The sequence below is a fragment of the Pelecanus crispus genome, chromosome 3 (genome assembly GCF_030463565.1).
Source record: "Pelecanus crispus isolate bPelCri1 chromosome 3, bPelCri1.pri, whole genome shotgun sequence".
Classification (NCBI taxonomy): domain Eukaryota; kingdom Metazoa; phylum Chordata; class Aves; order Pelecaniformes; family Pelecanidae; genus Pelecanus; species Pelecanus crispus.
Genome location: NC_134645.1, coordinates 27662530 through 27688748, shown reverse-complemented (window position 1 = coordinate 27688748; position 26219 = coordinate 27662530). Strand labels below are relative to the sequence as shown.

General features: G+C 38.5%; 1 protein-coding gene across 18 annotated transcripts in view; it reads right to left on the bottom strand.

Annotated features, from left to right (window-relative positions):
* NRXN1 (neurexin 1) overlaps positions 1-26219 on the bottom strand; it is a 728426-nt gene that overhangs the window by 649529 nt on the left and 52678 nt on the right. For 11 of the 18 annotated variants that reach the window (XM_075708515.1, XM_075708516.1, XM_075708517.1 and 8 more), the window contains exon 2: positions 392-409. The exons of 6 other annotated variants lie outside the window; for them this stretch is intronic. In XM_075708515.1, the coding sequence (XP_075564630.1) occupies positions 392-409 (18 nt within the window). The remainder of the gene's footprint in view (positions 1-391; positions 410-26219) is intronic. One more of the 18 variants, XM_075708518.1, reaches the window with a different exon arrangement.

Here is a 26219-nt window from a genome sequence, read left to right as displayed (position 1 = left end):
TATGAGGAGGGTTTATGCTCCATACTAATGAAACAAATAGTTTCTTGAAGTGTTTTTCATACAGAACATGAGAAAAAATCAGTCCTCCTGCAAATCTCCTGAATGATTTTGAAGGGTGGCATCAGTCATACGAGTATAAATCCCATTGTGTCAGTGGGGATGTTCTGGAATTACACCAATAAGGCCAAGATTAAATTGGAGCTTTGCTTGTGTTCTGTATGGAAAAAGAAATCACTCTTATTTAATAAACTTGCATACCTTTATGGGTAAAAATTGCAACTTACCGTACTGAATGATATGTGTACTTTTATAACATTAAGCAGAAGGGAAAAAAACCACTAAACAGAAGGGAAAACCAAGAGCTTAGGAAAATAAGGTAGAAAGCACCCACCTTCTACATAGTTGTCTTCTGTAAGCACATAACAGGGAAGGAGAGAAAAGGAAAACATTCATTAAGCAGCATGCAGACTGGAACTTGCCATTGCATGTCTTCATCATGCAAGGCATCAAACAACATGCAAGTGCTCCATTGCTACAATCCAGAGGGAAAAACAAAAGCACCAGGGAAGCAGTGTTTCTTCTATTTAACAAAATTTACGTGATATAAAATCAAACAATTCTGTTTCCAAAGTGCAAAAATTGTCGAGGATTTACTGCAGCTCTTTCTAAGTTCAATTATTATTAGTCATTAATCAGAAGATCTTCTTGTAAGATTTTATAACTATATATTTGAAAGCCATCAGTCATTTGTGATAGGGATTCTAAGTTCATTTGCTTCTACTTTCTCATTCTGAATTTTCCTTAATGACCTATATGAAGTAGACTATTTTAAACAGATCGAACAAGATAACTTAAGTTTTAGTATGTGCTGTGAAGATATTACCACAGACAGTGTGGCTGAGCCTGCACTCATTACTGAGGCACTCACTCTGATCATTGGGTCAGATCTCCAAATCCAGCGTGGAAAAACTGTCACTTAAACTGGGTGGAATAGCTCAGAATTATAGGATCATGTCTCACAGCATTTGTCAGCATCAAAAACTTGCACATCGTAAGAAATCAATCAATTCTCTGGCTAGTACAGCTAGCAAAGGCCACAGCAATCTCGGGCATGGGTTCTGCCCCTGGATTAGATCAAACGACATTTTGCCCAAGTAAAGGCTGCTATCAACAAGCAATAATTTGGCCTTTTAACCCCAGCCCAGCATCAATATGGGGCACAGGAAAGAAGGTTCCCCCAAAGCCTGCAAAGTAAGAGGGGACTAGGAATTGAGCCTCAGCTAATGAAGTGGACAGAATTTAAAGTTAAGACACAGGCTCAGCGTCCTACTACTCGTGCTAGTCTCTATAGTCCTCAGCTCCTCCACTAGGTAGGTGATCTTGAGGGACTATGTCTCTGTTGCCCATTATGACTTTGACTGAGGATAGGATAGGAGATAGTACAAAGATATCTCAGGGGAGCGAGAAAATGGGAAAGGTAAAACAACAAAGGAAGAACAACACGGAAGTCGAGGAGATGGACTGTGTGAAACCAACAAAGAAATGGGGAAGGGTGACAACACAGCAGTCTGACTGCTTGGGAGGTCTCTTCCTGTAGCTTGTGCCGTCTCCACCAACGCTTCCTGGGGAGTGAGCACTCAGAAGCAATTGCAAATTGAAGCCCAGTTCTGTCATTACAGGTCATTTCTCATGGAGTCTTCCTATAGAAAAATACCTTTTTATGTGACCGTTAAGAAATGTGATGTAAACTAATTTGAGTATATTGTAAACCAGGAGTCAATAAAACGAGTTACACAGAACTGGGCTTAATCATATCTCTTAAGCATAGCAATTTCCTGCCAGAATGTGTCACTTTTTCATTATGAAATCCTTTATAAGTTAATGCCACAAAACACTGAAAAATCTCATCATAACTAGACAGTATTCCAATAAATAATTCAAAAAGTTTACCACTTTAAAAATAATAACTACTATAAACAATGAATACTAAGGGTTTAAGTCTCTCAGTTTTTAGTTGTAATAATCATAGGTCAGACCAGACAGTTATTTGGCTTAAGATATTTTAAATCACCTTTTCCATGCACACACTCTAAATTTAGACTTCTAAAATCTCACTGCCTGAAATTTTAGTTTGTTATGAAAGGGCAAAGAGTACATACTTTTTCATGCATTTAGGAAAGTAAGAAGCTGAAAAGAAAAAAAAAATATTAAAAAGCAGTATGCCTGTTGTAAGTAAATACCTGAAGATCAACAAATCAAATAAAGTTCACTGAGAAAATGAAAAACATTCAATTTCACAAGAAAAAGATATTATGTACTATGCGCAGTGTAAATTACAGTGATATTTGGGCTATTAGAAATAGCTATTTATAGCTAAACTTTTCTGGAAGAGCCTTCTTCCTTTAACTCCATATAGTAATTTCCTTTCTTTAAGTACAAAAACTCCCAAACTTAATGAAAAATAGATTAATTATTTCAATTGTAGTATAACTTCAGGCTCCTTCATCTAGTCCTGGTTACCGCAGCGTTGGTGTATTGCAATACCAATACTGCAAGACATCCTTTTTGGTGGCCATACGTAGCTTAATGTGATTCCTTAAAACCAACAGGTGAACTTGCTAAAAGGCCAGTTCTGTTGATCATGACATCAGAGTCAAAGGGAGAGTTCTGCAAATGACATCGCAGGCAGTGTCAGATGGTTAAATTCATCTAGTTATAGGGTTTTGCATATTTTGTTTTGTATCTGGGCCCTATTCTTAGCAGTGATTGGTATGTCTTTTTTCGATGACTGTCACCAGAAAGATTTACACTAGCTGAGCAACTTCCCCTAACTGTCTTATTGATTAAACTTTTAAGTGATAGTAAATTAAACTGTCAAAACATTTTGAATTAAATAAAACTGAAAATGTTGAATTCCTGCTCTGTGAATAAAATGGTCTATATAGCCAAACCCCTATATGCTAGTAAACAGCAATGAAAATTCATTCCTCCACATTTTTTTGTCATGGTAAGTTAAACCATCTTAAACAGTTTTGCAACCTAAGAAAAAGTGACTTCAGCTTCTTTATGGTACTTTACAAGGATTTTATGTTAGAATAGTGTTGAGCACTGTTATTTATTTATGGTGGGTTTTTTTCATGGCTGATGTATTTCCATATCACGAACACTTTGCTTGACTTCAGTGATTCCCATTTTCTCGGCGTGGCCTATTCTTCTAAGCAGAGATCAAGAAGCCAGAAACCCCAAATTCTAACTTTGCTTTTTATTCATTTTGCTTACTCCAGCCACTCTTAAAAAAAAAGGAGGGGGGGAACTCTTTGAAAGCCATGTATGCTATCAACATCTTAATTTTGCAGTTTGGAGGGAACAAAATTTTCCTCATTTAAATCAGGAGTAACTGTATTTATGCCATTAAAGTTGCACTGGTGTAAAATTTATGTACCTGGTGGAGAGTAGAGCCATATTACACACTTCTGTCATTGCTGATGATTTAACCACGCCTAGTCTGAATTTACCCACATTTACATCCATCCACCCTGGAGGACCTTATTGTCTACTGAGTAGCTCTGTTGGCATCAGTGGAACCAGAGGCTTTCAAGACTTAAAGTGCCATCTCCTAGCTGCTGTAGGCATTGGCACAGAATGGCTCTCAGCCTTTTCTGCACCAGCTGATCGTACCAATGATTTTCACCAATGCACAGCCCAGGTATGAGACAAGGGGCTAAAAGGGGCTGTCAGTGCAACAGCAGAGGAGCAGAACGGCCTTACAGCCTCCACTAGCAACTGGACAACCAGCCAGGCAGGTAACTTTCTCTTCAGCACTCTGACGTCTAGTAGATGGGAAAAGTCCTCTGTTTTCACATTGCACCAAGGTACTCACTTGAAGAACTAGACAGGTCTTCATCTACTGCAAATGCTTGTTTCCTAGAGCCTCCCCCACCCCTGCAAACAATGATACTAAATTGCACTGCTAATTTCTGTGTTTACAGCCTAATTCCTTTGGCCAAATTCTGCTCTCAGCATTACTGGTGTAATCTGTTGACTGCACATATTGAGCCAAATATTCAGTTGATTTAAATCTGGCGTGACATGGTTGAAATCAGTAGAACTATGCAACTGACACAGGCTGTGAATCTGGCTTATTATCTTCAGATGAATTGTCTCAGGCAGTCCAGACTGAGCTGAGAGCAGAACCCGCTCCGTATTTTTTTCAGCAAAAGCCCAACCAATTCTAATTATTTTAGCATATTACTATGATTCAGTGATGTAAAAATGGGAATCACCTTTTTACAGGATATTTTTGTTAATTCAATAATCATTTTAATATTTGGCAATGCTTCATGGAAACCTCAATTTTTTTTAAAAAGTAAGCAACTGTTTATATGTTTTATGGTTATTTCCGCTATTACATTTTTTTCTTCTGCTAGAATATTTACACCTTAGCCACACACAGAGCACAGTATTTGTCCTGACAATTATATAAGAACAGTATTTTCATGATAAACAGATGAAACAGTACATTAGTATTTTGAAGTTACAGAAATAGCATTCTAGAAATGACATAATAAGAAATAGCATATTAGAAGTGGCATTTTTTTTTCCCCTCATCAAAATTATAGTTAAAAATCACATTTGGCAACATTGAAGGGTATAATATACCACAGACATAGTTTATGAAATTTCATAAGATATTCAGTAGTACGAGTAGTGGGGAAGTAGCCTGAAATAAAGCTTATTTTTATGCAGGTGCCTTGCAATAAAAATGATGGCTAGAAATTTAAGATATGACATTTTAAGTTTGTTTCCCCAAAGAATAACGCATAGGTATACTTCTCTATAAATTTATCTACTTAAAAATACTGTACTGGAAAATGTAATTTCAAGAGGCAGCTTTTTCCATGGGACTGTACCCAGCATCTCTTGGACAGTGTAACTTAGCGTGTTCCATCAGTTTCTCAAATTGTTAGAGAAATTGTTTTATTTAACACATGGTTCAAGAGAAAATATTTGGAAAGGATATGAAAATATGAAGTATGCTATAAAGTATATTATAAAGCATGAACAGTCATAGTCTCAATGATGAACTAAAGCAATACATTGAAAATCTGTAGCTATTAGCATTGGTCTTCTCAAGTGCTGTGTATCTGACAAATTCCATTAGGATTATTTGCATTTTTTTGAAATATACTTTTGAAAACCACTGTAAATATTGATTGTAATTATTGACTGTAATTATGAATAATTAGAAATGTATTATAAAGATACGTAGTACAGAACTCTGATTCTGTTGCAGCTTTCTGCTTGAATATTGAGTAAATAGGGAAGCAGCATTTCTTACAGCTGGGCCTCGTGGAAAAAAATGTGGGATTCATCTGCAAAATCTGCAAATCCACCAGAATCTAGGGAAGAGGGCCCAGGAGTTCCTACATTTCCACGTGGTCTGAAGTCAATGTACAGCCTCTCCCAGGCTCCACACAGCTTTGGCTGCACTCATTCAGAGAACTTTCCAGCGCAGTGGGTAGAAATATAATATAACAGGGACTCTATTGATTCTTTTGGTGGAAGGGAGAAATTTCACAGTAAAGGGAGTTTGTTTCTGTTCTAGCTCCATTTTTCTATCTACCTCTTTGTGAAGATCCCTTCTTTTCTGGAATGCCCTGTACAAGACTGAGGAGAAAGGTGCGATACCATCAGGAGCACAGAAGACCTGTCCTGACCAAAAATGAGGATGAGGCTTTCTGCCAAATGAGGATCATTAGTGCCCAATTAGATGTTTCTGCCAGTTTTGTACAAGACAAAGCCATCAGCTCAAATTCTGTAAATTCTACTAACATCCATGAATTTACTCTAGGTAAGTCCACCTTTTCTAGACAGTGCTATGTATCCCAAGTGCATTGAGAATGAAATAATGACCAGATAATTTTAGTTAAGCTACTGTAGATGAGCTCCTAGTGTGAAGCAGCAACTAAGGGGGACAGTGCAAGTCTTGAATGCACAGGCAAAGAAATAACAAACAGAAATAGAAAATGGCATTACTTTTTGTGGCATAACTAAAACCATTACTGTGTTTAGTTCCAGTGCTCATGTATTTAACAGGAAGTGAAAAATGAAAGAGGTTTCAGAAGAAAAACTTTTCCCACAGTCATTCATGGCATTAAAAACCTAAGAAAACTCAGCAATCATGTCTTACAATGAAATCTCTAAGATGCTCAAACTGTTGAATATATCAAACATGAGATTAAGAGCTGTCTTGAACCCAGTCTGTAGCTATCAATGTTGGGAGAAAGATTCTTGATACCTGGAAGTCCTTTCAACCAGACAAATGCTGGGATCAAGACTAAGAAAAGTTCAAACAGAAAATAAGATGAACATTTTCAATGAAGATAAAATAAGCATTGGGAATACTGGGAAATTCTTCCCTGAAGTCTTAAGACAGAGCCTTTGTCTAACAGAAGCTGTATATCAATCATTGCTTTCGGACTGCATTGTAGGAATCACTGGAAGAAATTCTGCCTTTTGCCATTTAGTATAGGTCAGGTTAATATTTTCATAGCAGTCCATTCTGGCCATAACTTGTATGAATCTGAATTTTCTCTAGTCAAATGAGAACAGAAACCAAGCATAAACAGCAGCAAATACTTTGACACCGTGTTAAACAGAAAAATGTTCAAATAAATTGTTTTCTCAGAACCAATCTCTGCATCATTTGCACAAATAGCTCACTGAGAAATGTTTCCCATGAAGAATTCAAATATAATGGGTGTAAAATCATTCAGACAAATCATTACTATTGTTCCCAATGGAAAAATACCCCCACCCCCAATTTACTTCTGCACCCTGTAATATTTTCTAATACTCTCTCCAGCTGCCTGCAGATGACAAATATAATCAAAATCCAGACATAAATTAATACGCTTTCTGAGGCAACAATTTTTGTGCTGTTTGATTCCCATGCAGCTTTATCACTTTTCTATCATTTATCATCACAAGTGTATCAAACATAAAATCATTCAACATTGCTTTAGTTTCATAGAATCATAGAATCATAGAATCATCTAGGTTGGAAAAGACCTTTAAGATCATCCAGTCCAACCATTAACCTACACTACCAAGCCCACTCTAGACTAATCAAGGGTAGACCAGACTAAACCATATCCCGAAGTGCCACATCTACCCGTTTTTTAAACGCCTCCAGGGATGGTGACTCCACCACCTCTCTGGGCAGCCTGTTCCAATGCCTGACCACCCTTTCCGTAAAGAAATTCTTCCTAATCTCCAGTCTAAACCTCCCCTGGCGCAGCTTAAGCCCATTTCCTCTTGTCCTATCGCTAGCTACTTGGGAGAAGAGACCAACACCCACCTCACTACAACCTCCTTTCAGGTAGTTGTAGAGAGCGATAAGGTCTCCCCTCAGCCTCCTCTTTTCCAGGCTAAACAACCCCAGTTCCCTCAGCCGCTCCTCATAAGGCCTGTGCTCCAGACCCTTCACCAGCTTCGTTGCCCGCCTCTGAACACGCTCCAGCACCTCAATGTCTTTCTTGTATTGAGGGGCCCAAAACTGGACACAGTATTCCAGGTGCGGCCTCACCAGCGCCGAGTACAGGGGGACAATCACCTCCCTGCTCCTGCTGGCCACAGCATTCCTGATACAAGCCAGGATGCTGTTGGCCTTCTTGGCCACCTGGGCACACTGCTGGCTCAAGTTCAGCCGGCTATCTACTAACACCCCCAGATCCTTTTCGGCCAGGCAGCTTTCCAGCCACTCCTCCCCAAGTTTAATGCTGTTAATCTATGATTATTTTATTGTTACACATTTTTAGATATTGCATATCTGAATAGAATTGTGCTTTTTTGGAGCCACAGTAGTTAACAAATAAGCACATCTTTGATACTTATATCACACTTTTTCTCAACTACTTCCTAGAACTGACATTTTTGGAAAGTTACTTGTCCTCTTCTTTTAGTAATTTTTACCATACTTCTAAATAAACTTGGACTGACTCAGGGGAGAGATCATGATGTAGATATAAAAATGACTGCTTTTTAATTATATTACAATCCCAAGAAATTTGACTTTGGCCTTATTTTGCCACCTCATTAAATTTAAGTCTTTTTCTCCAAAATGGGTCTGGCTAGTCTCAGATGTACTACACTTCAGACCTGCTTGCAATACATCAATGCTTTAAAGAAATTTGCATTAGCCACTGGCACAAGTGTTCTTGCATCTGTGCCATGGCTGCAGTAACCACAATCAGGAATCAAAGGCGTAATCAAATATTTTATAATAATTGAATTTAGTAATATTAATAATAGATATAATGAAAGGAGAAATAAATCATTTGCATAAGCGAAGGTGGGTCCAAGAACCCTGCTCCCTCCCCTGTGTTTTAATTTCCATGTATAAGCAGAAAATGAAACGCAATGTAAATCTATGTATTTCACTCAGTAACCAGATATTCTTTAAGAACTGCTGCTCTTTTTCCATAGCCTCTGGAACTATTTCTCTGGATTGGAAACATTCAATTTCCATTGAAAAATCTCTGGGATTTGCGCACTTTACTTTGATTTGTGCTTTTAGACCTCTTCCTTGTAATCACTAGACATCTTATTTCCTATCACAGGGAATGGATAGACTAACTAGAATTAAGGACTGACTGTATATGGTCTGCTTTACACGGCCTGTACATCTTATCATAAGTCCTCTTTTCTTCCTAGCACTATTATTATTCCTTTGGATTTTCTCCAGTTTAGCCCTGCTGGGTACATGGCATGAAAATATATTTTCAGGATATTCCTTTCAAAACCTTTCACACAGAATTAACTATTCTGGCTGGCAGACAGTAATGGCAAGAATAGATTATGTTCTATAGAAGTGATGCAGCGTGACACAGGTATTTCTATTTTAAGAATATCTGTTCTGAAATTAATTTGAAAAATTAATGAAATAACTTATTTCAACAACTGCTTTAAGAAACAGACGTGAAATGAGGAATAAAGATTTTTTAGAATTATTCGTGCTTGTTTTGGTGTACATGAGAATAGAAACTAGCCCAGTAAATCTGATTCCTGTTGTGCTGTGCTTTGTGTAGTCAATTATTTCTACACAAGAGGCTTGCAAAATCAGGTCCCAGTTACTATCAGAAGAAATAAAATCCCTGTCCAATCATCCTTTCAGCAAAACTGGTCTGTTAGACCCATTAATACAATAGGATTAGCTGAGCTGACAGTGAGTAAAAACGCTGTGCAGTGGTTGAACGGCAGAAGTAATTTTCCAACTGGATGGCATCTTTACAGAGGTGATGATCCAGTGGATAACATGAGCAGGAGACTCAAAGGAGGAGAGGTCATGTTTTTTGTCCATGAGAAGGATATTGTTTTTAGACAATGCTTCCTAAAACTTTTCTACTGGTTTTCTATTGTATGGTGAACTGGCAGCTATCTACACTTTCACAATCCCTACTGTGTAAATACAGTATTTCTCCTCTGTGATACTTACTAAAAGGGTGATGACATATGACTGCACATTCTGCCCATCTGAGATACTCACCCAGGCCCTGACTCTGTAGCTGGATATTTGTGCCTTCCCAGACTAGTACAACACCAATATTAACAGGACAGCATGCAAAGTTAGCCATATTTTTGTATTCACATGCTGTCTTTTATACAAAAGTGAGGAATGTTTGTGTGCTATCAGTGATGCTATGAGTTTAACACAGGCGGATAAAGACAATTTGGTATGAAGTGTTCTTCAGAGTTAGCAGCTAAAAATGTAGAAGATGCACTGTACACAATTAAAAATAGAGTATCAATATTCAAAATCACTTTGTTGTATAGCTCTTTAGCTACTCACCATAAAATTTTCTTGGCTACTACTGAGATTCATTTTGTGGATGTGAACTGTGCTGAACATGCCTTTGGAAGCCTTTAGAATGGTACAGAACAAACTTTCTGCTCGTTTAAATGGGAAATTCTTCTGACGTGAGTGGAGCTGCACTCTGGAAGTCAGCATGCTGTAACCGACTGTTCAATTTGACATCAAATTAAGATGTAATCACACCTATCTGTGACTGTGAGTGAACAAAATAGATACCATTTTTTTTAAAGAACTGAACTTAATTTTCTCCTTTACTAGTCTACAATCATTTCAATGCTAATGTTGAATGTTATTCTGATTAATTAGCAGTTATAGATAATCACAATGAAACAAATTACAAGAAATTTTACAATTAAAAAAATCAACATTTCTTCACTTAAAATCTGGTCATCCTTAACTAAAGTAAGAATTTATATATATTCTTATTTCCTCCATAGATTCTACAGTAACTGAGCAACAATTTTTTTTTTGTAGCCACATGAATGCCTAGATTGAGCTCCCATGTGTACAGAGTACTTGCACACATTGCAATCAGAAAACAGATGCTTTAGAACAATTCTTGATTTTCATTAATCACTTTGATGTGAATTGGTTAAGCAGTTACTTTCTTGGCATAAGAATATATATTGTAACTTTTATAAGGCTATTAGGTGATGTAAAAAACTTGCAGGCATTAGTTTAGAAGAGGTGAAAAAGGTGGCTCCTGACAAGGAGATACTGTACCTGACGTGCTTTTGCAAGACCCTGATTGTATGTATATTATGGCTAGCTACATTAATTTTTCATCTATGACTGTTCCTATCTCAGAACTGTACTATTAAAATTTCTAGTGGTAGTAGATTTTTCAAGACAGTCACATTTTGGGGACATCTATAAAATGAACCTAAAGCAAATTAGAGCTAATTCTCTTCCTTACAGTTTAATATCACAGAATCACAGAATGGTTGGGGTAGAAAAGACCTCTGGAGGTCGTCTGGTCCAACCTTCCTGCTCAAGCAGGGCCACCTATAGCTGATTGCCCAGGGTCATGTCCAGATGGCTTTTGAATGTCTCCAACATTGGAGACTCCACAACCTCTCTGGGCAAGCTGTGCCAGTGCTTGGTCACTCTTACAGTAAAAAAAATGGTTCCTGATGTTCAGACAGCACCTCCTGTGTTTCAGTTTGTGCCCATTGCCTCTAGTCCTGTCACTGGGCACCACTGAAAAGAGCTTGGCTCTGTCCTCTATGCACCCTCCCTTCAGGTACTTATATACATTAACATGACCCACCCTGAGCATTCTCTTTTCCAGGCTAAAGTCCCAGCTCTCTCAGCTGAGACTCTCATAGGAGAGATGCTCCAGACCCATCATCATCTTTGTGGCCCTTGGTTGGACTCTCTCCAGTATTTCCATGTTTCTCTTGCACTGAGGAGCCCAGAACTGGACACAGTACCCAAGGTATGGATTCACCAGTGCTGAGTAGAGGGGAAGTATCACTCCCTTGACCTGCTGGCAATGCTTTGCCTAATGCAGCCCAGGATAGACTGGGCTGACTGATAGACTGACTCCTTTGCCCCAAGAGCATATTGTTGTCTCATGGTCAACTTGGTGTCCCCTGGGACCCTTAGGTCCTTTTCTGCAAAGCTGCTTTGCAACTGGGTGTCCCCCAGCATATATGGGTGCATGGGGTTGTTCCTCCCCAGGTGCAGGACTTTGCACTTCTTGTTGCACTTCATAAGGTTCCTGTCAACCCCTTTCTCCAGCTTGTCAAGGTCTCTCTGGATGGCAGCATGACCTTCTGGTGTATCAGCCGCTCCTCCCAGTTTGAGGGTTCTCCTCCTTCCTGAGGGTACACTCTGCCCCATAATCCAGATCATTAATGAAGATGTTAAACAGGATCAGACCCAGTATTGATCCCTGTGGTACACAGCTAGTAACTGGCCTCCAAGTAGACTTTGTGCCACTGATCATCACCCTCTGGGCCTGGCCATTCAGACAGTTTTCAAGCCACCTCACTGACTGGTCATCTAGCCTGTACATCAGCAGCTTCTCTATGAGGAACTCATGGGGGACAGTGTCAAAGGCCTTACTGAAGTCCAGGTAGACAACATTCAGTGCTCTGCTCCTCATCTACCAGGTCAGTCAATTCATCATAGAAGTTCATGAAGTTTGTCAAGCACGACTCACCCTTGGTGAAGCCATGCTGACTACTTGATGATTTTCTCGTACTTAATGTGCCTGGAAATGGTTTCCAGGATTAGCTGCTCCATCGTGTTGCCAGGGATCGCAGTGAGTCTGATTGGCCTGTAGTTCCCTGGTCCTCCTTCTTGCCCTTCTTGAAGATGGGGGTGACATTTGCATTCTTCCAGTCTTTGGATATTTCTACCAGCTGCCATGATTGATCAAAGATTATCAAGAATGGCCTTGCAATGACATCTGACAGCTCCCTCAGCATTTGTGGGTGCATCCCATCAGGCCCCATGGACTTATGTATGCCCAGTTTGCTTAAGCATTCCCTGACCTGATCCTCTTCCACCAAGGGTACATCTTCCTTGCTCCAGCCTTTCCCCTTTGTCTCTGGGAAGGTTGGTCTTGCTAGTAAAGGCTGAGGCAAAGAAGGCATTCAGTATCTCAGTCTTTTCCATGTCCTGTGTCACCAGGTCCCCCATCTTGTTGACAATTGGTCCACATTTTCCCTGGTCTTTCATTTGTCAGTAATGTACTTATAGTAGCCCTTCTTGTTGCCTTTGACATCCCTGAACAGAATAAATTCCATTCGGGCTTTGGCTTTCTTAACTTCATTCCTGGATACTCAGACAATGTTTCTGTATTCCTCTCAGGCTACCTGTCCTTGCTTCCACCCTTTGTATGCTTCCTTTTTGTGTTTCAGTTTGGCCACACAGGCCTCCTGGCATTTTTGCCTGACTTCCTCTTTGTTGGGATGGAACTCTCTTGTGCTTGGAGGAAGTGATCCGTATTAATTGGCTTTCTTGGACCCTCTTCGCTCCAGGGCCTTATCCCATGGGACTCTTCTGAGCAGATCTTTGAAGAGCTCTCCTGAATGCAAGTGTTGAGAACTTGCTGTTCACCCTCCTCCGTGCCCTCAGGATCCTGAACTCCACCATGGTCACTGCAGCCAAGGCTGCCTTGATCTTCACATGGCCAATGAGCCGCTCCTTGTTGGCGTATGAGGTCCAGCAGAGTACCTCTCCTCATTGGCTCTGCTATCATTTGGAGGAGGAAGTCATCATCCATGAACTCCAGGAGCCTCCTGGATTGCTTATACCTTGCTGTGTAGTCCCTCCAGCAGACATCAGGGTGGTTGAAGTCCCCCATGAGGACCAGGGCTGGTGAATGTGAAGCTCCTTCTATCTGTCTGTAGGCAGCCTCATCCACTTGTTCCTCCTGGTCAGGTGGGCTACAGCAGACACCCACTATAATGTCACCTTTGACAGTTCTTGAAGTCTTCCTTATTACCTTTGTTCCTTTCTGAAAGAAATTACTTGGATATGTATTCTGATGCTAATCTTTAATTATTCCTTCTCCAAGTGATAGAGGAGCCAACAAGGAGAGATACTATGCTGGACCTCGTTCTCACCAACAAGGAGGGGCTGGTGGGGAATGTGAAGCTCAAGGGCAGCCTTGGCTGCAGTGACCATGAAATGCTGGAGTTCAAGATCCTTAGGGCACCAAGGAGGGTGCACAGCAAGCTCACTACCCTGGACTTCAGGAGAGCACACTTTGGCCTCTGCTTCATACAGTACCATGGGATAAAGCCCTGGAGAGAAGAGAGGCCCAAGAAAGCTGGGTAATATTCAAGGATCACCTCCTCCAAGCTCAGGAGCGATGCATCCCAACAAAGACGAAGTCAGGCAAAAACGCCAGGGCGCCTGCATGGATGAACAAGGAGCTCCTGCACAAACTCAGACACAAAAAGGAAGCCTACAGAGGGTGGAAGCCAGGACAGGTAGCCTGGGAGGAATACAGAGAATTTGTCCAAGCAGCCAGGGATCAGGTTAGGAAAGCTAAAGCCCTGATAGAATTAAATCTGGCCAGGGACATCAAGGGCAACAGGGAAAGCTTCTATAGGTACATCGGTGATAAAAGGAAGACTAGGGAAAATGTGGGCCCTCTCTGGAGGGAAATGGGAGACCTTTTGGTTACCTGCGATATGGAGAAGGCTGAGGTACTCAATGACTTTTTTGCCTCAGTCTTCCCCAGCAAGTGCTCAAGCCACACCACCCAAGTTGCAGAAGGCAAAGACAGGGACTGGGAGAATGAAGAACCACCCACTGTAGGAGAAGATCATGTCCGAGACCATCTAAGGAGCCTGAAGGTGCGCAAGTCCATGGGACCTGGTGAGATGCATCCACGGGTCCTGACGGAACTGGCAGATGAAGTTGTTATGCCACCACCCATCATATTTGAGAAGTCGTGGCAGTCCGGTGAACTTCCCACTGACTGGAAAAGGGGAAACATAACCCCCATTTTTTAAAAGGGAAAAAAGAAAGACCCAGGGAACTACCGGCCTATCAGTCTCACCGCTGTGCCCGGCAAGATCATGGAACAGATCCTCCTGGAAACTATGCTAAGGCACATGGAAAGTAAGGAGCTGATTGGTGACAGCTGACATGGCTTCACTAAGGGCAAATCATGCCTGACAAATCTGGTGGCCTTCTACAATGGGGTTACAGTATTGGTGGATAATGGAAGAGCAACTGACGTCATCTACCTGGACTTGTGCAAAGCATTTTACACTGTCCTGCATGACATCCTTGTCTCTAAATTGGAGAGACATGGATTTGACGGATGGACCACTTGGTCGATAAGGAATTGTCTGGATGGTCGCACCCAAAGAATTGCAGTCAATGGCTTGATGTCCAAGTGGAGACCAGTTTGCCGGCGACACCAAGCTGTGTGGTGCGATCAACACACTGGAGGGAAGACATGCAATCCAGAGGGACCTTGACGGGCTTCAGAGGTGGGCCCATGTGAACCTCATGAAGTTCAACAAGGCCAGGTGCAAAGTCCTGCACATGGGTCAGGGCAATCTCAAGCACAAATACAGGCCGGGTGGTGAATGGGTTGAGAGCAGCCCTGAGGAGAAGCACTTGGCAGTGTTGGTTAATGAGAAGCTCAACATGGCCCGGCAATGTGCGCTTGCAGCCCAGGAAGCCAACCGTATCCTGGGCTGTATCAAAAGAAGTGTGACTAGCAAGTCAGGGGAGGTGATTCTGCCACTCAACTCTGCTCTAGTGAGACCCCACCATGTTCAGCTCTGGAGCCCCCAATATAAGAAGGACATGGACCCATTGTAGCAAGTCCAGAGGAAGGCTACGAAGATGATCAGAGGGCTGGAGCACCTCTCCTATGAAGACAGGCTGAGAGAGTTGGGGAGTTGGGGTTGTTCAGCCTGGAGAAGAGAAGGCTCCATGGAGATCTTACAGCAGACTTCCAGTAACCGAAGAGGCCTACAAAAAAGCTGGAGAGAGACTTTTTAGAAGGGCATGTAGTGATGGCTTTAAACTGAAAGAGGGTAGCTTTAGATTAGATACAAGGAAGAAATTCTTCAATCTGAGGGTGGTGAGGCACTGGAACAGGTTGCCCAGAGAAGTTGTGGATGCCCCATCCCTGGAAGTGTTTAAGGCCAGGTTGGATGGGGCTTTGAGCAACCTGGTCTAGTGGAAGGTGTCCCTGCCCATGGAACTAGATGATCTTTACAGTCCCTTCCAACCCAAACCATTCTACGATTCTATGATTTTACATTTTTTTCTAAACCTACATTACCTTCAGTATAGGCCATGTGGATATTATTTTTTGTATAGTTATGCTGCGATGTAATTTATCTATCATAATACATCAGCACAGTAGCATGTTGCCAATGAAAAAGTGGTAAAATATCTTTTCTATTGTCAGCTCTTCTACAGCTGACAAATTGGTTAGAACGACAAAGATGCTGGCATCAAGAAAAATCAGCATAGGATTCTTTAGTGAAGAACTACTGGGCTAAAAGTGTATCAGAACCAATTATAATAATTCCTCACAAATTCTCTCTGTGGTATATTGCCCTGTAGTACATATTAAGGGGACAGTAGGGAATATTGTAATGACCTTTCATGGGGCTGAGTCAAATATAAGTTTAGAAGGATATTAATGAGAACTTCTAAATGTAGAGCTGTAGAAGAAAATATCTGAGGAGACATAAATATTATTGGTTGAGTAATATGAAAAAAGATATCCATTAAAATATGTTCTGAATTTATTTCTTAGCATTCTTTTGAGGTTACATCTTAAGCATGATATAAAATGGTATTTATTATATTATTAAAAAACAAAATAATAAGTGGACTAAGCAAATGATCCTACAGGGGAAATCCTTCTCTGTAAGGTAAATCCCAGTGAATAACAGAAATCTTGTTTGATTGTTGGCCCATTATTGAAATGAGCACATAAATCACCTGCTTCCTAGTTTTTATTCATGAAGAGGAGGAATAATTCTGAGGTTCCCAAAGTGGAAAAACTCCTACATCTAAACCATAATTAAAATTTCTCCCCGGCAGAGCATTTACTCCATTAGGCAATTCACAGAATTATAATCATGAAAGCAAGGATCGTGTATCATATAACTTATGTACTTAATCAAGTTAACAAAACTCCCAAACAAACCACAAACATTTCTTGCATTTTTTTTTTTCCAATTACATTTTCAGAATAAAGAAATAACCTGAGCAACTAACCATCTACTAAGAGAGAAACTCATACTTGAACGAGGTGGAATTGTTATGAGTATATACTGAATACATAGACTACATAAGCATATGCACATTCATTCATGTAATAATACTATCTCATGCAATGTAAAATGTGTATAAATGTAATGAATACAGCCAACAACAATAAATTATGTGCTATGGTCCAACTATTAATATATAGAGAAACGAAAACAGAAGCAATCTTCATACTGAATATAGGAAAAAAATTTTACTTTACTAATGCAAAACACCTCCAAAATGTCATATCATGCCAAGGGACAGAAATAGATAACACTGAACTTCAGGAAAAGTCCCCTTACAATTCAACCAAACAAAGACTAATGCATATGAAGATGCTTATGAACTTGAAAAAGCAGTATCGATTAATAGGATTTTGAATTTGTTGTATGTTCTTTTGCTTAAAGAAAATATTTCCAGGAACTGCTGTTCTGTAATTATCATTTGTTTCAAACCAGAATTATAAGAACTGTACAGAAGCCACTAACACCATAACTCAAATTATTTACATGTGCAAAGCCTCTTTATATAGCAAGTTAAAAGGTGTTTGATCCATTTTTTCATTCTGCTTTTTACAGCTTATAGCAAATGCCTTCTTGCTTTACGAAACGTATACTTATTCCAAAAGTGTCTGTTATGAAGAACATCTAATGCTCATAAATCATTTGCTTCTTAGAAAAAGAAAAAAATTCAAAGCACATTTCCCAAAACATCCTTGTAATGCATGTAGAACAGTCACCTCATTTTGCTTCCATTAAAACAAACCAACCCTCCCTCCCCAAAAAAACATTTGTCTCCAAAAGTAGTTTAGAATATCAAGGTCCTCAAGTGTTTTTCTTTTATCTCTTTGAATATAACTCTTAACATTCAATGTTGAAAACTATAATTTTTTATCCAGTCTGCATTATTAGTGAGTTATCACTGTTTTCTGTAGTGGGCCAAATTTTTAAAATACACCACCTTTTGGTTAGGGTATTGGCATAACCTTTAAACAACTTTGCTGTTATTACTCTTTTACATGTTGTGTCAATGATATCTGCATGTATTTGAAAGACATGTAAAAGATGTATGCTAACAAATACTACAATCAAATTACATAAAAAGGACATGCCCTTTATGTAATGTTCTACATTACATGCATTTTCTGTCTTCAGTAACAAGCAGTCTGATGAGAAGTGTAAAATTCAAATAACCAAAACAAGTAAAGTTCTAGTAAAAAATAAGTGAAATAGAAAAACTGGGCAGGAATAGTTCTTGTGATATACAATGGGATCTTCTTTAGAACCCATCCAGATGGGTAGAAATCTTTTCACTAATTTATACAGCTGGGATAAGACCTGGATTGCTCCTTGATTTTCACGGTTTATCTACTGTGCTGCTACTTGGCATCTGCAACTCCCATTGAGATCTCATGGTGAATCACTGGAACACAATGAGTTCATGAGTCCCCTCTTTCTGCCAGGGAAGCATTTCTAATCAATAGCTTTTAGTGTAATGGAAGTTACCACAATGCTTTCAAGATCTGGGTTTATGTTGTAGTTAAAATGAGCTTAGTGCCATCTCTAGTGTATAGTTGTTGCTTCACCAAGCTGCATATTGTATATTAGGTCAAGACTGTTTGTCCAAACCAGTATTTTATAAGATGAAATAAAAGCAACACAGAAAATGTTGATACTATCACAGGGAAATCATCTTCATTTGTTTTATTTGTGAATGCCTACATACCCACATATTTAGATATGATCTGTGATAGTAAAGTTATTAAAATAGGTCAAATAAATTTTTCATCTAAATTGATTTGAGTGAGTATGCAATGGGAAAGTGTAGATTCTGATGGAAGATATGGTTATGTAAATCTCCACTGAGACAAGAGAGGTACTTCAAGTATATGTGGACTGGTGTAAGTCCCTTACAATACAATTTCAAATCTCTGGTTGAAACGCTCATAAGCACATTCTAAATTGGAATTCTTCTCTTAGAATTGCATCATTCAATTACATACACTTTGGAGCATAAGAAGAGAAAGGCATTTAGAAGAAAGATCTCATTCAAGTGTTGGCTATCTTTTTCTCATTTGTCAAAATAGTGTAAAAAATAGCCATAGTCACAAACATTAAAGAACATAAGTCAAATCCAGTGAAGAGTGGAGTACAGATTTAATATGGGTAGAAACAACACATGCCTTCTAAGTCCCAGCTTCTCCAGAAACTGATGAACAGGGTTCACACATGCTGGAAGAAAACTGTGGTGGGTACAAAGGAAAACTGAAGTTCACCATGTAGCACTAACAGCAGCTGCGCTTCTCTTAAATGAGATAAAAGTCCCACTGGAAATTTTAGGTCAATAGGAATTTTGCAACTGGATTACAGGATTGGGCCCTAAAGGCTGAAGTTTGCACAGAGAGCTTAGTCATCTTTGTGCAACAGTGACACACATTTTGGTATCATTTACATATAAAAGTGATCCCACTTGCTTATGTAAATTGGATATTCCCTCCTGGAATGTGGTAGTTTTCTTAGCAAATATAAGGGCTACATGCAAATGAAAGAAGAAGAAGGAGAAGAAGAAGAAGAAGAAGAAGAAGAAGAAGAAGAAGAAGAAGAAGAAGAAGAAGAAGAAGAAACCAACAATGGAAACAGAAGAATTTTTAAAAAAAGAAGGGGAAAAGAAGAAGAAAAAGAATAGCAAGTTCTTTTGGGAAAACTGAGTGCATATGAATTAGTGTAACTTACTCAGCACAATGCCATGGATCTCACTGACCTTGGAAGGTTTTCCAGGAGTCATTCCTCCCACAAATATTTTCTGAACAATTATAAAGCATGACACACTTTTTTTTCCCCCCAGGAGTAGTGATTAATTTTTCTTTCTGTATCGATTTTTCTTTAACAAATATATTTACTGGGGCCATTTAAAGAAAACAGTACTGTTGTTTCAGACATGTTCCTGTATATCTCTTTGAGCGTATCTCATGGTCATGTGAAAGAAACTATACCAAGGTGGGTTGTTTTGGGTTTTTTTTTTAAGAACTTCTATTAAAAAGTAAGTTGTGATTCCAGGCTCAGGCAGAAAAAACTGGATAATTGCCTTTTTTCCCCTTCAAAGAATACTCTAAATATATTCAGTGCAAACTATGAACACAGTTGTGATCATCTGTACCATTTGAAGTCTTTGTTCATCGTGCTTCTAGTGCAATGCATGGAGAATTATTGATAGCTATAAGAGAAAGCTGGAAATCAGTTTACCAGTTAGGGTTAGACTAGTTGGGCTTGATATCCAGGGATAAAAATTACACCCATTCATCCATGTGAAGTAGTACCTCATATGCAGTTGTTCAGAAAGCACTTGGCTGGTTTGGAAAACACACTCTTAACTTACAGAGAGTCGTACCAACAATAATACCTCAAACAAAATAATTCCAAGGCAATATATTTTCTGGCAGCCCGCTCTGCCACAGAAAATATAGTAACAAGTGTGTAGTATTGACTTTAGCCTTTACCAGCATCTCCCACTGACTTAGAGAGATGTTGTTCATGCAAATCAAGACTGATATAAGATCTATAAGCTTAGGCAAGTACACACCTTTTCACTAAGAAATTAGCAAACCCCTATGCCCAAATTTGATTTCCAGTGCAGCATCAACAAATCCCATCACTGGTATATGTTAGTTTGTGAACAAAACATTACATGGCTAATTTAATAGCGATTTTAAGGGGAGGAAAAATATTTTTAGAGGAACTGAACAACCGAAATGGATGAACTGTATGGTAAAACAGGACACATTACCTTGCTGATCAGGACCCTCTCTAGAAGAGATAATGTGAATATGAATTTACATATAATATGCAATTACATTCATTGTGCTACACAGAGGATTGAATGGATTTTGAGGGCTGCTACATTCCTTTACAGCAATGCCAAAATATACTTCAGTACACTCTGGAACTACAGCACACTCACACTCCATATGTATGAAAAAACCCCCATACAGCCCTCAAAAAAACATGCAGGAGTTACACAGTACCTTGAAAAATCAGATTCTGAGAAAGCATTTTCATCCTTTTAAGACATGAGTGCCACTCCTTACAAAAAATAATCACATAGCTATGGTGTCATGAAAAAGATGGAAATGACAGTTCACAAGACTATTAGTAAACAAATATCAAGAGAAAAAATGGGTCTTGATCTTTACAGGCAGCTACAGATATACCATGACTCCATTGTGGAGTTCAAAGAATAATTACAGTTAGTAAATAATGCAAAGTGTTAAAATAAAGCATTTAATCTTGTTGTAATTGTATACTTTTACAGGTGAACTTACTACTTTGTTTTGGGGAAAAAACCCCTCTTAAACAGGTTCTTCCTAGCATTAATTTTTGCTCATTCTGCTTATGCTCACTTTTTTTTTTTAAATTTGTGAAGCTTGATCACTAAAAATGACTCTCCGTTCTCAGCTGATTCTGTATACTCAGGCTCTGCGCATTGAGTTCATATCTTTGCAGGTAGAAATCTTTTTAGTTCACTGATGAAGTATCCACACTTTGTTAAGCAATAAAACCTCTTTGTGATTCTATAGTGTCTTTCATGGAAGGACTTCAGCGGCTTACACATACAAATGCCTCCATGAAGCAGACAGAAAATTTGGTTGTAAATGTTTCCATACAAGCACATGTGGTGCTTGAGACTGATGTGAGGGGCATTCAATTCAAGTGGACTTCTTCCACTCATAGATGAGCTGAAGAAAATACAATAGGGGAATTTGAACTTGATTCAGGAAAAATGAAGAATAAAAGCCAAGATAGAAAATTTGGCTAGGCTTAGGCATACAATATTTTGTCTACAAGTAGGTGATGTCCAGACTTAAACTTTTACAAAAGATCAGGTAGGCATCATATGAGCCATATAGTATTTTATTGAAACAGGAGAATTGTTTAAATGTGTGTAATGATGCTTCTCTAGACTATAAGATCTGTGAAAATTGTGGAAATGGTGGATTTAATTCTAAAACTCTATTTTGTTAAGTGGGAAAAAATATGCAGTGCTGAATGTGATGAGGATTTGTGAACTCCTTATTTTATTCAGCTAACAAACTAAGGAGGGAAAGTGACCATGGAATTAGTTTATTGTCTTCAATGCTCACTTATTCTAAGAATCCTGGATGTTCCTCAGTTTAAACTACTATTTTAGCAATAGTAGCATTTAGACTACTATTTTTGCAATTTTTACCAGAACAAAAAGCAATGCCACTACTATTAATAAGTGGGCAAAAAGAAAGACCAGAATCTTCTGCACCCCAGATATATATACTTATTTTTAGTAAGTGCCTCCCAAGTGCCAATTTAATTTATCATTGACTTCCCCTTTTCCCTTTTGGCTTTATGTCTCCTGTAGAAAGAATTGTAGATTTAATATGAAGGACAAAATGGCAAACAGAAGAAAATAAAGAAGACTTACTTTTTTTCCACCAAGAGGAAAGTTAAAAAATCTCTTCTTATCAAGCGTAATAGAGAAGAAATGTTGTTATATATGCAGAAAAATTTTCTCAGGAGAGAAATAAGGAAGAGAAATATTCAGTTCAGTTGGGTCCAAACTACAGGGTCTTCAAAAAGCAACCAGAACAACAAAAGCACCACATATTATTCATTGCAATAACATTATGTGCCAAAACATCAAGCCACTTCAGGAAAGAGGTAAATACAAACAATTCGCTTAGACTTCCTCATCTACTTCTTTATCTCACTATAGGATCTAAAAAGCAGAGACAGGAGAAGCAACAAATTTTCACCAAAGGTTTATGCTGTTTCAAACTTTATTCTGTCATTTCTTGGGCTACTTATAACCCTGTAAGGTCCAAACCAAGCAAACTGAAATATGGTTTGTGTTGTAGGATTCTTTTCCTATTTTCTAATGATTACAGAAGAACAGCGCCATGGCTCCACTTTTTCTACTGCCACTGTCCTTTGACTTGTCCCTTCCTTCCTTCCAGTAACAAACTCCTGCTGAAGCCCTTACCCCTGTGGTTCATCACAGTAGAAACAAGTAGAACTTTCCTACAGTCTGATTACTGGGAGTAAGGAAGAGAAAAAAGTATATCATTATCTCTATCCTGAAGGCAAAAATATGTTATATTAAAAGTCAAAGAATGAGATACTGAATTATTACAGCTACTAGCACATTTTGTCTTTGGCATTTACTGTACTGGAAGATAATTCTGTGGCCACCAGCTGTTACGCAGGATATTTTGCTCTGTTCCAGGGATGTGTCAATGTAATTAATCGTGATAAAACCCAGAACCATCCAGTATGTTTTCCTGCCTTAGTGTAGGATAAACTATGTCTATGTCAATCCTGATAATATTTATCTAATGTCTTCCCATCCTCCACTCCCATTACATCTATTTCAGTGTTTCACTATTCTTATAATTATGAAGTTCTTCCTAATGTTTAAACTTATTCTTAATTGCTGTAATTTAATGCCATTATTTCTTATTCTATCTACCAATGACAAAAGAAGAACAGATTATTTCTTTCCTTTTTATACCACCCCTTTGCAAACTTGATCTTTGCCATCAGGTCCTCCCCTAGTCATTTCTCCTGTAAGGTACATAACCCCAAGTCTTTCATTTTTTGTTTCATAGGTCTGCTTTGTTGGTGAAATGCAATGCTCAAAACTGGATGCAGAATTCCAGCCTGGAGTACAGCACTGAGCAGAATTGGATAATTACTTTGCCATGTCTTACAAGCTTTATTTCCATTTACAAGAGATAAAATGTTCTTAGATTTTTTTACAACTTCATGGCTTTGCTGACCCCTGTTCAGGATGTGATACATGCAGACTCACAGATTGTTTTCCAAAGAAACAGTATTTCACTAGTTTTTTTCTACAGCATATTTTTGCTGTCCATAATTCCTTCCTACGCCTAGCACCTTCCACTTGTTTCCACAGAGTTTTAGCATATCTTTTGGTCCTTTTCTCTAATTTGTCAAGCTGATTTTGAATTCAAAGCTTGTCTGTTTCTCTTTCCCAGCTCTGCGTTATTGCAGATTTAATAAACTTGGTCTATGCTCTACCATCCAGGCTGATTAAAGAAAAGTAGCAAAGAATTGATTCCAGGAGCGATGCCTGTGGTTGGTTTGCCCTTTCACTTTGACAAAGAATTACTGACAACTCGCAGTTATCCAGCCAACCTTGCATGCAGTTTACTAGCAATTTAGAAACTTAGTCTAGCCCAGGTTTTCCTATCTTGCTTAAGAAAATGTCATGTTAGACAGTGCCTAAAGATTTGTTTAAAATACATGACATCTGCTCCTTCTTGACAATCTCTAACAATTGTTGAAGAACTGGTTTAATGTAATTTAATGTTACATGTCTACTGTTACTCATCTCTTCCTTACTTTGCAACTGCTAACAAATCATTTGCTTGAATATTTGTTCCAAAGTCTTCCAGGAACTAAAGTTCAGCTGGCAAGCTAGACTTGGCTTTTTTATTGCAATTTTAAAATTTGGCATTATGATCCCCCTATTGCAGTCTTCCAAAACATCATACACCCTTACACACTTTCTTAAAGGAAACCTCTAATAGAGGTAACATTGCTTCTGACCAGTATTCCATTAAGTATCAAGCTGCAGTTCATCACACTATGCTTATTCATGTACTGCATGGACATCAAGGTCCTGAATAAGGTGAAATGTAAAGAATATACCTCTTTCACACCGAATGCTTAAAATGCCAATGCAGGATAGTCTCTACACCTGATAAGGAAGAACAAAGTGACAATAAAGAGGTAGTATATTTTGCTAATTATTTCAAAAGCATTTTAATGTGCCTTGAGAGATTTAAGTTTGTGGAGGACAAAGTATCTATTTTAGGCTATGCAATGAATTGGATGCCTGCAAAAGTACACATGTACATGACCAGCCAAAGAAAGACTGTAGTGGTGTGCTGGGTCTGGCTGGGATGGAGTTAACTTTCTTTGTAGCAGCCCATATGGTGCTGTGGTTTGAATTTGTGGCTAAAACAGTGTGGATAACACAGCAATGCTTTGGCTATAGTTGAACAGTGCTTGAACAGCACCAAGGCTTTCTCTGGTCCCTATTGGCAGCTACAAGAGTTCATATATATATATAACATATAAAAATCTATTTATTTCTCATATAAAGATGTGGATATTGAAAGTTTTTCTCTGTATATTTAGTACTGGCAGTATTTGTGTCTTAGTATAATTCTAAAATACCATAGATTGCTTCATGGGTTTTGAACAAAGAATTTTGCTTCTAATAATAAGTTTATCCAAAAGGAATTCATCACCTACAAGCAAAATTTTACATACTTTGCCCAAGTTAGGTCTAAATTCCATATCTAGAGGACAAGATTTTCTACTGTTCTTGGTACTTAAGTTGTAATGCAATTTCTGCAGCAGGTTTGCATGAATGTATAAATTAGCATTTTGCTGAATAATGTGTGAAAATAATCACACACCTAAGGTGTTTAGATTTTTAAGTTTTATATTACTTTCAGTAGATACCAGACTACTGCTAAAGTTTCAATAACTTTCATGATGTGCTGAATCTTGTACTGAAAGACATGCATTACATTGCAAAAGCTATCAGGAGAAAAATGACAGATTTGAGCTTCTCAATTGTTGTAAATAGATATAGATATATGTTGTAAATAGGTTATAGTTTGGGACCGTATAGAGAAGCAAATTAGCTGGCTTTTGTAACTGGTGAAAAAATTTAATATGTTGCCATTTAAGTTGTCATTATTTGCTTCCTTTGATACCCATTGTATTGACGTTTTCCTGTGTGTTATGTCAAACAGCTAAGTTGATGACCTTCATAAGATGTCTTGTACTTATGAATTTACAAATCAAAAATGTGTATTTGAAATTTTAACTATTTTTCTTGCTACTTCCTTCAGAACTCAGCAATCAAATTCACATGGGCCTAGTGCTTTGCAAATTTTAGCTGGACTAATTGCTTTATTGTCTTTTCCAGGATAACAGCAAGGTCTTTAACGTTTTTCTTTCCCTCAGGAAAATGTATCTGTCTCTGGGACGATACCTTCTGTTTCTTCTATCAGTAACAAGACATAAATCTTTTAGTCCCTTAGCAGAATCAAGCTTATTAGCTGCCAGCCTTCTGTTGTTCTTCTCAGTGACCCTGGTTTTCTTTCCTTTTCTTTTTTATTGTAAATTTTAAATTAGCTCAAAACCCATTAAGTTTGGTACAATTTGGTTAAAAATATCCCCAAAGTTGTACTTTGAAAATTACACTTTTTAAAAATGTATTTTGTTTACATTTACCTCTCATACCCTCTTTATCTATGTCATCATATTTCTTCCTACAAATTAGGCATCCCATTCTACACTATTGGTCTCTTATCATTTATGTATGACATTCATGGAAGCTCCAATATTAGTCAGGTCAGTTCCTCTGCAGTGGATGAAGCTATATGGACTTATACCATTTAAGTATAGCCTTATTACAAATTTATTATTATTTTTTCAAGCAGATTTAAGGAAAAAAAATGTGGTATTGAGGTTCAGGGGTGAACTGGTCAACACTGAAGGTGAGGGGAGGATGGGGGAATTTTTTC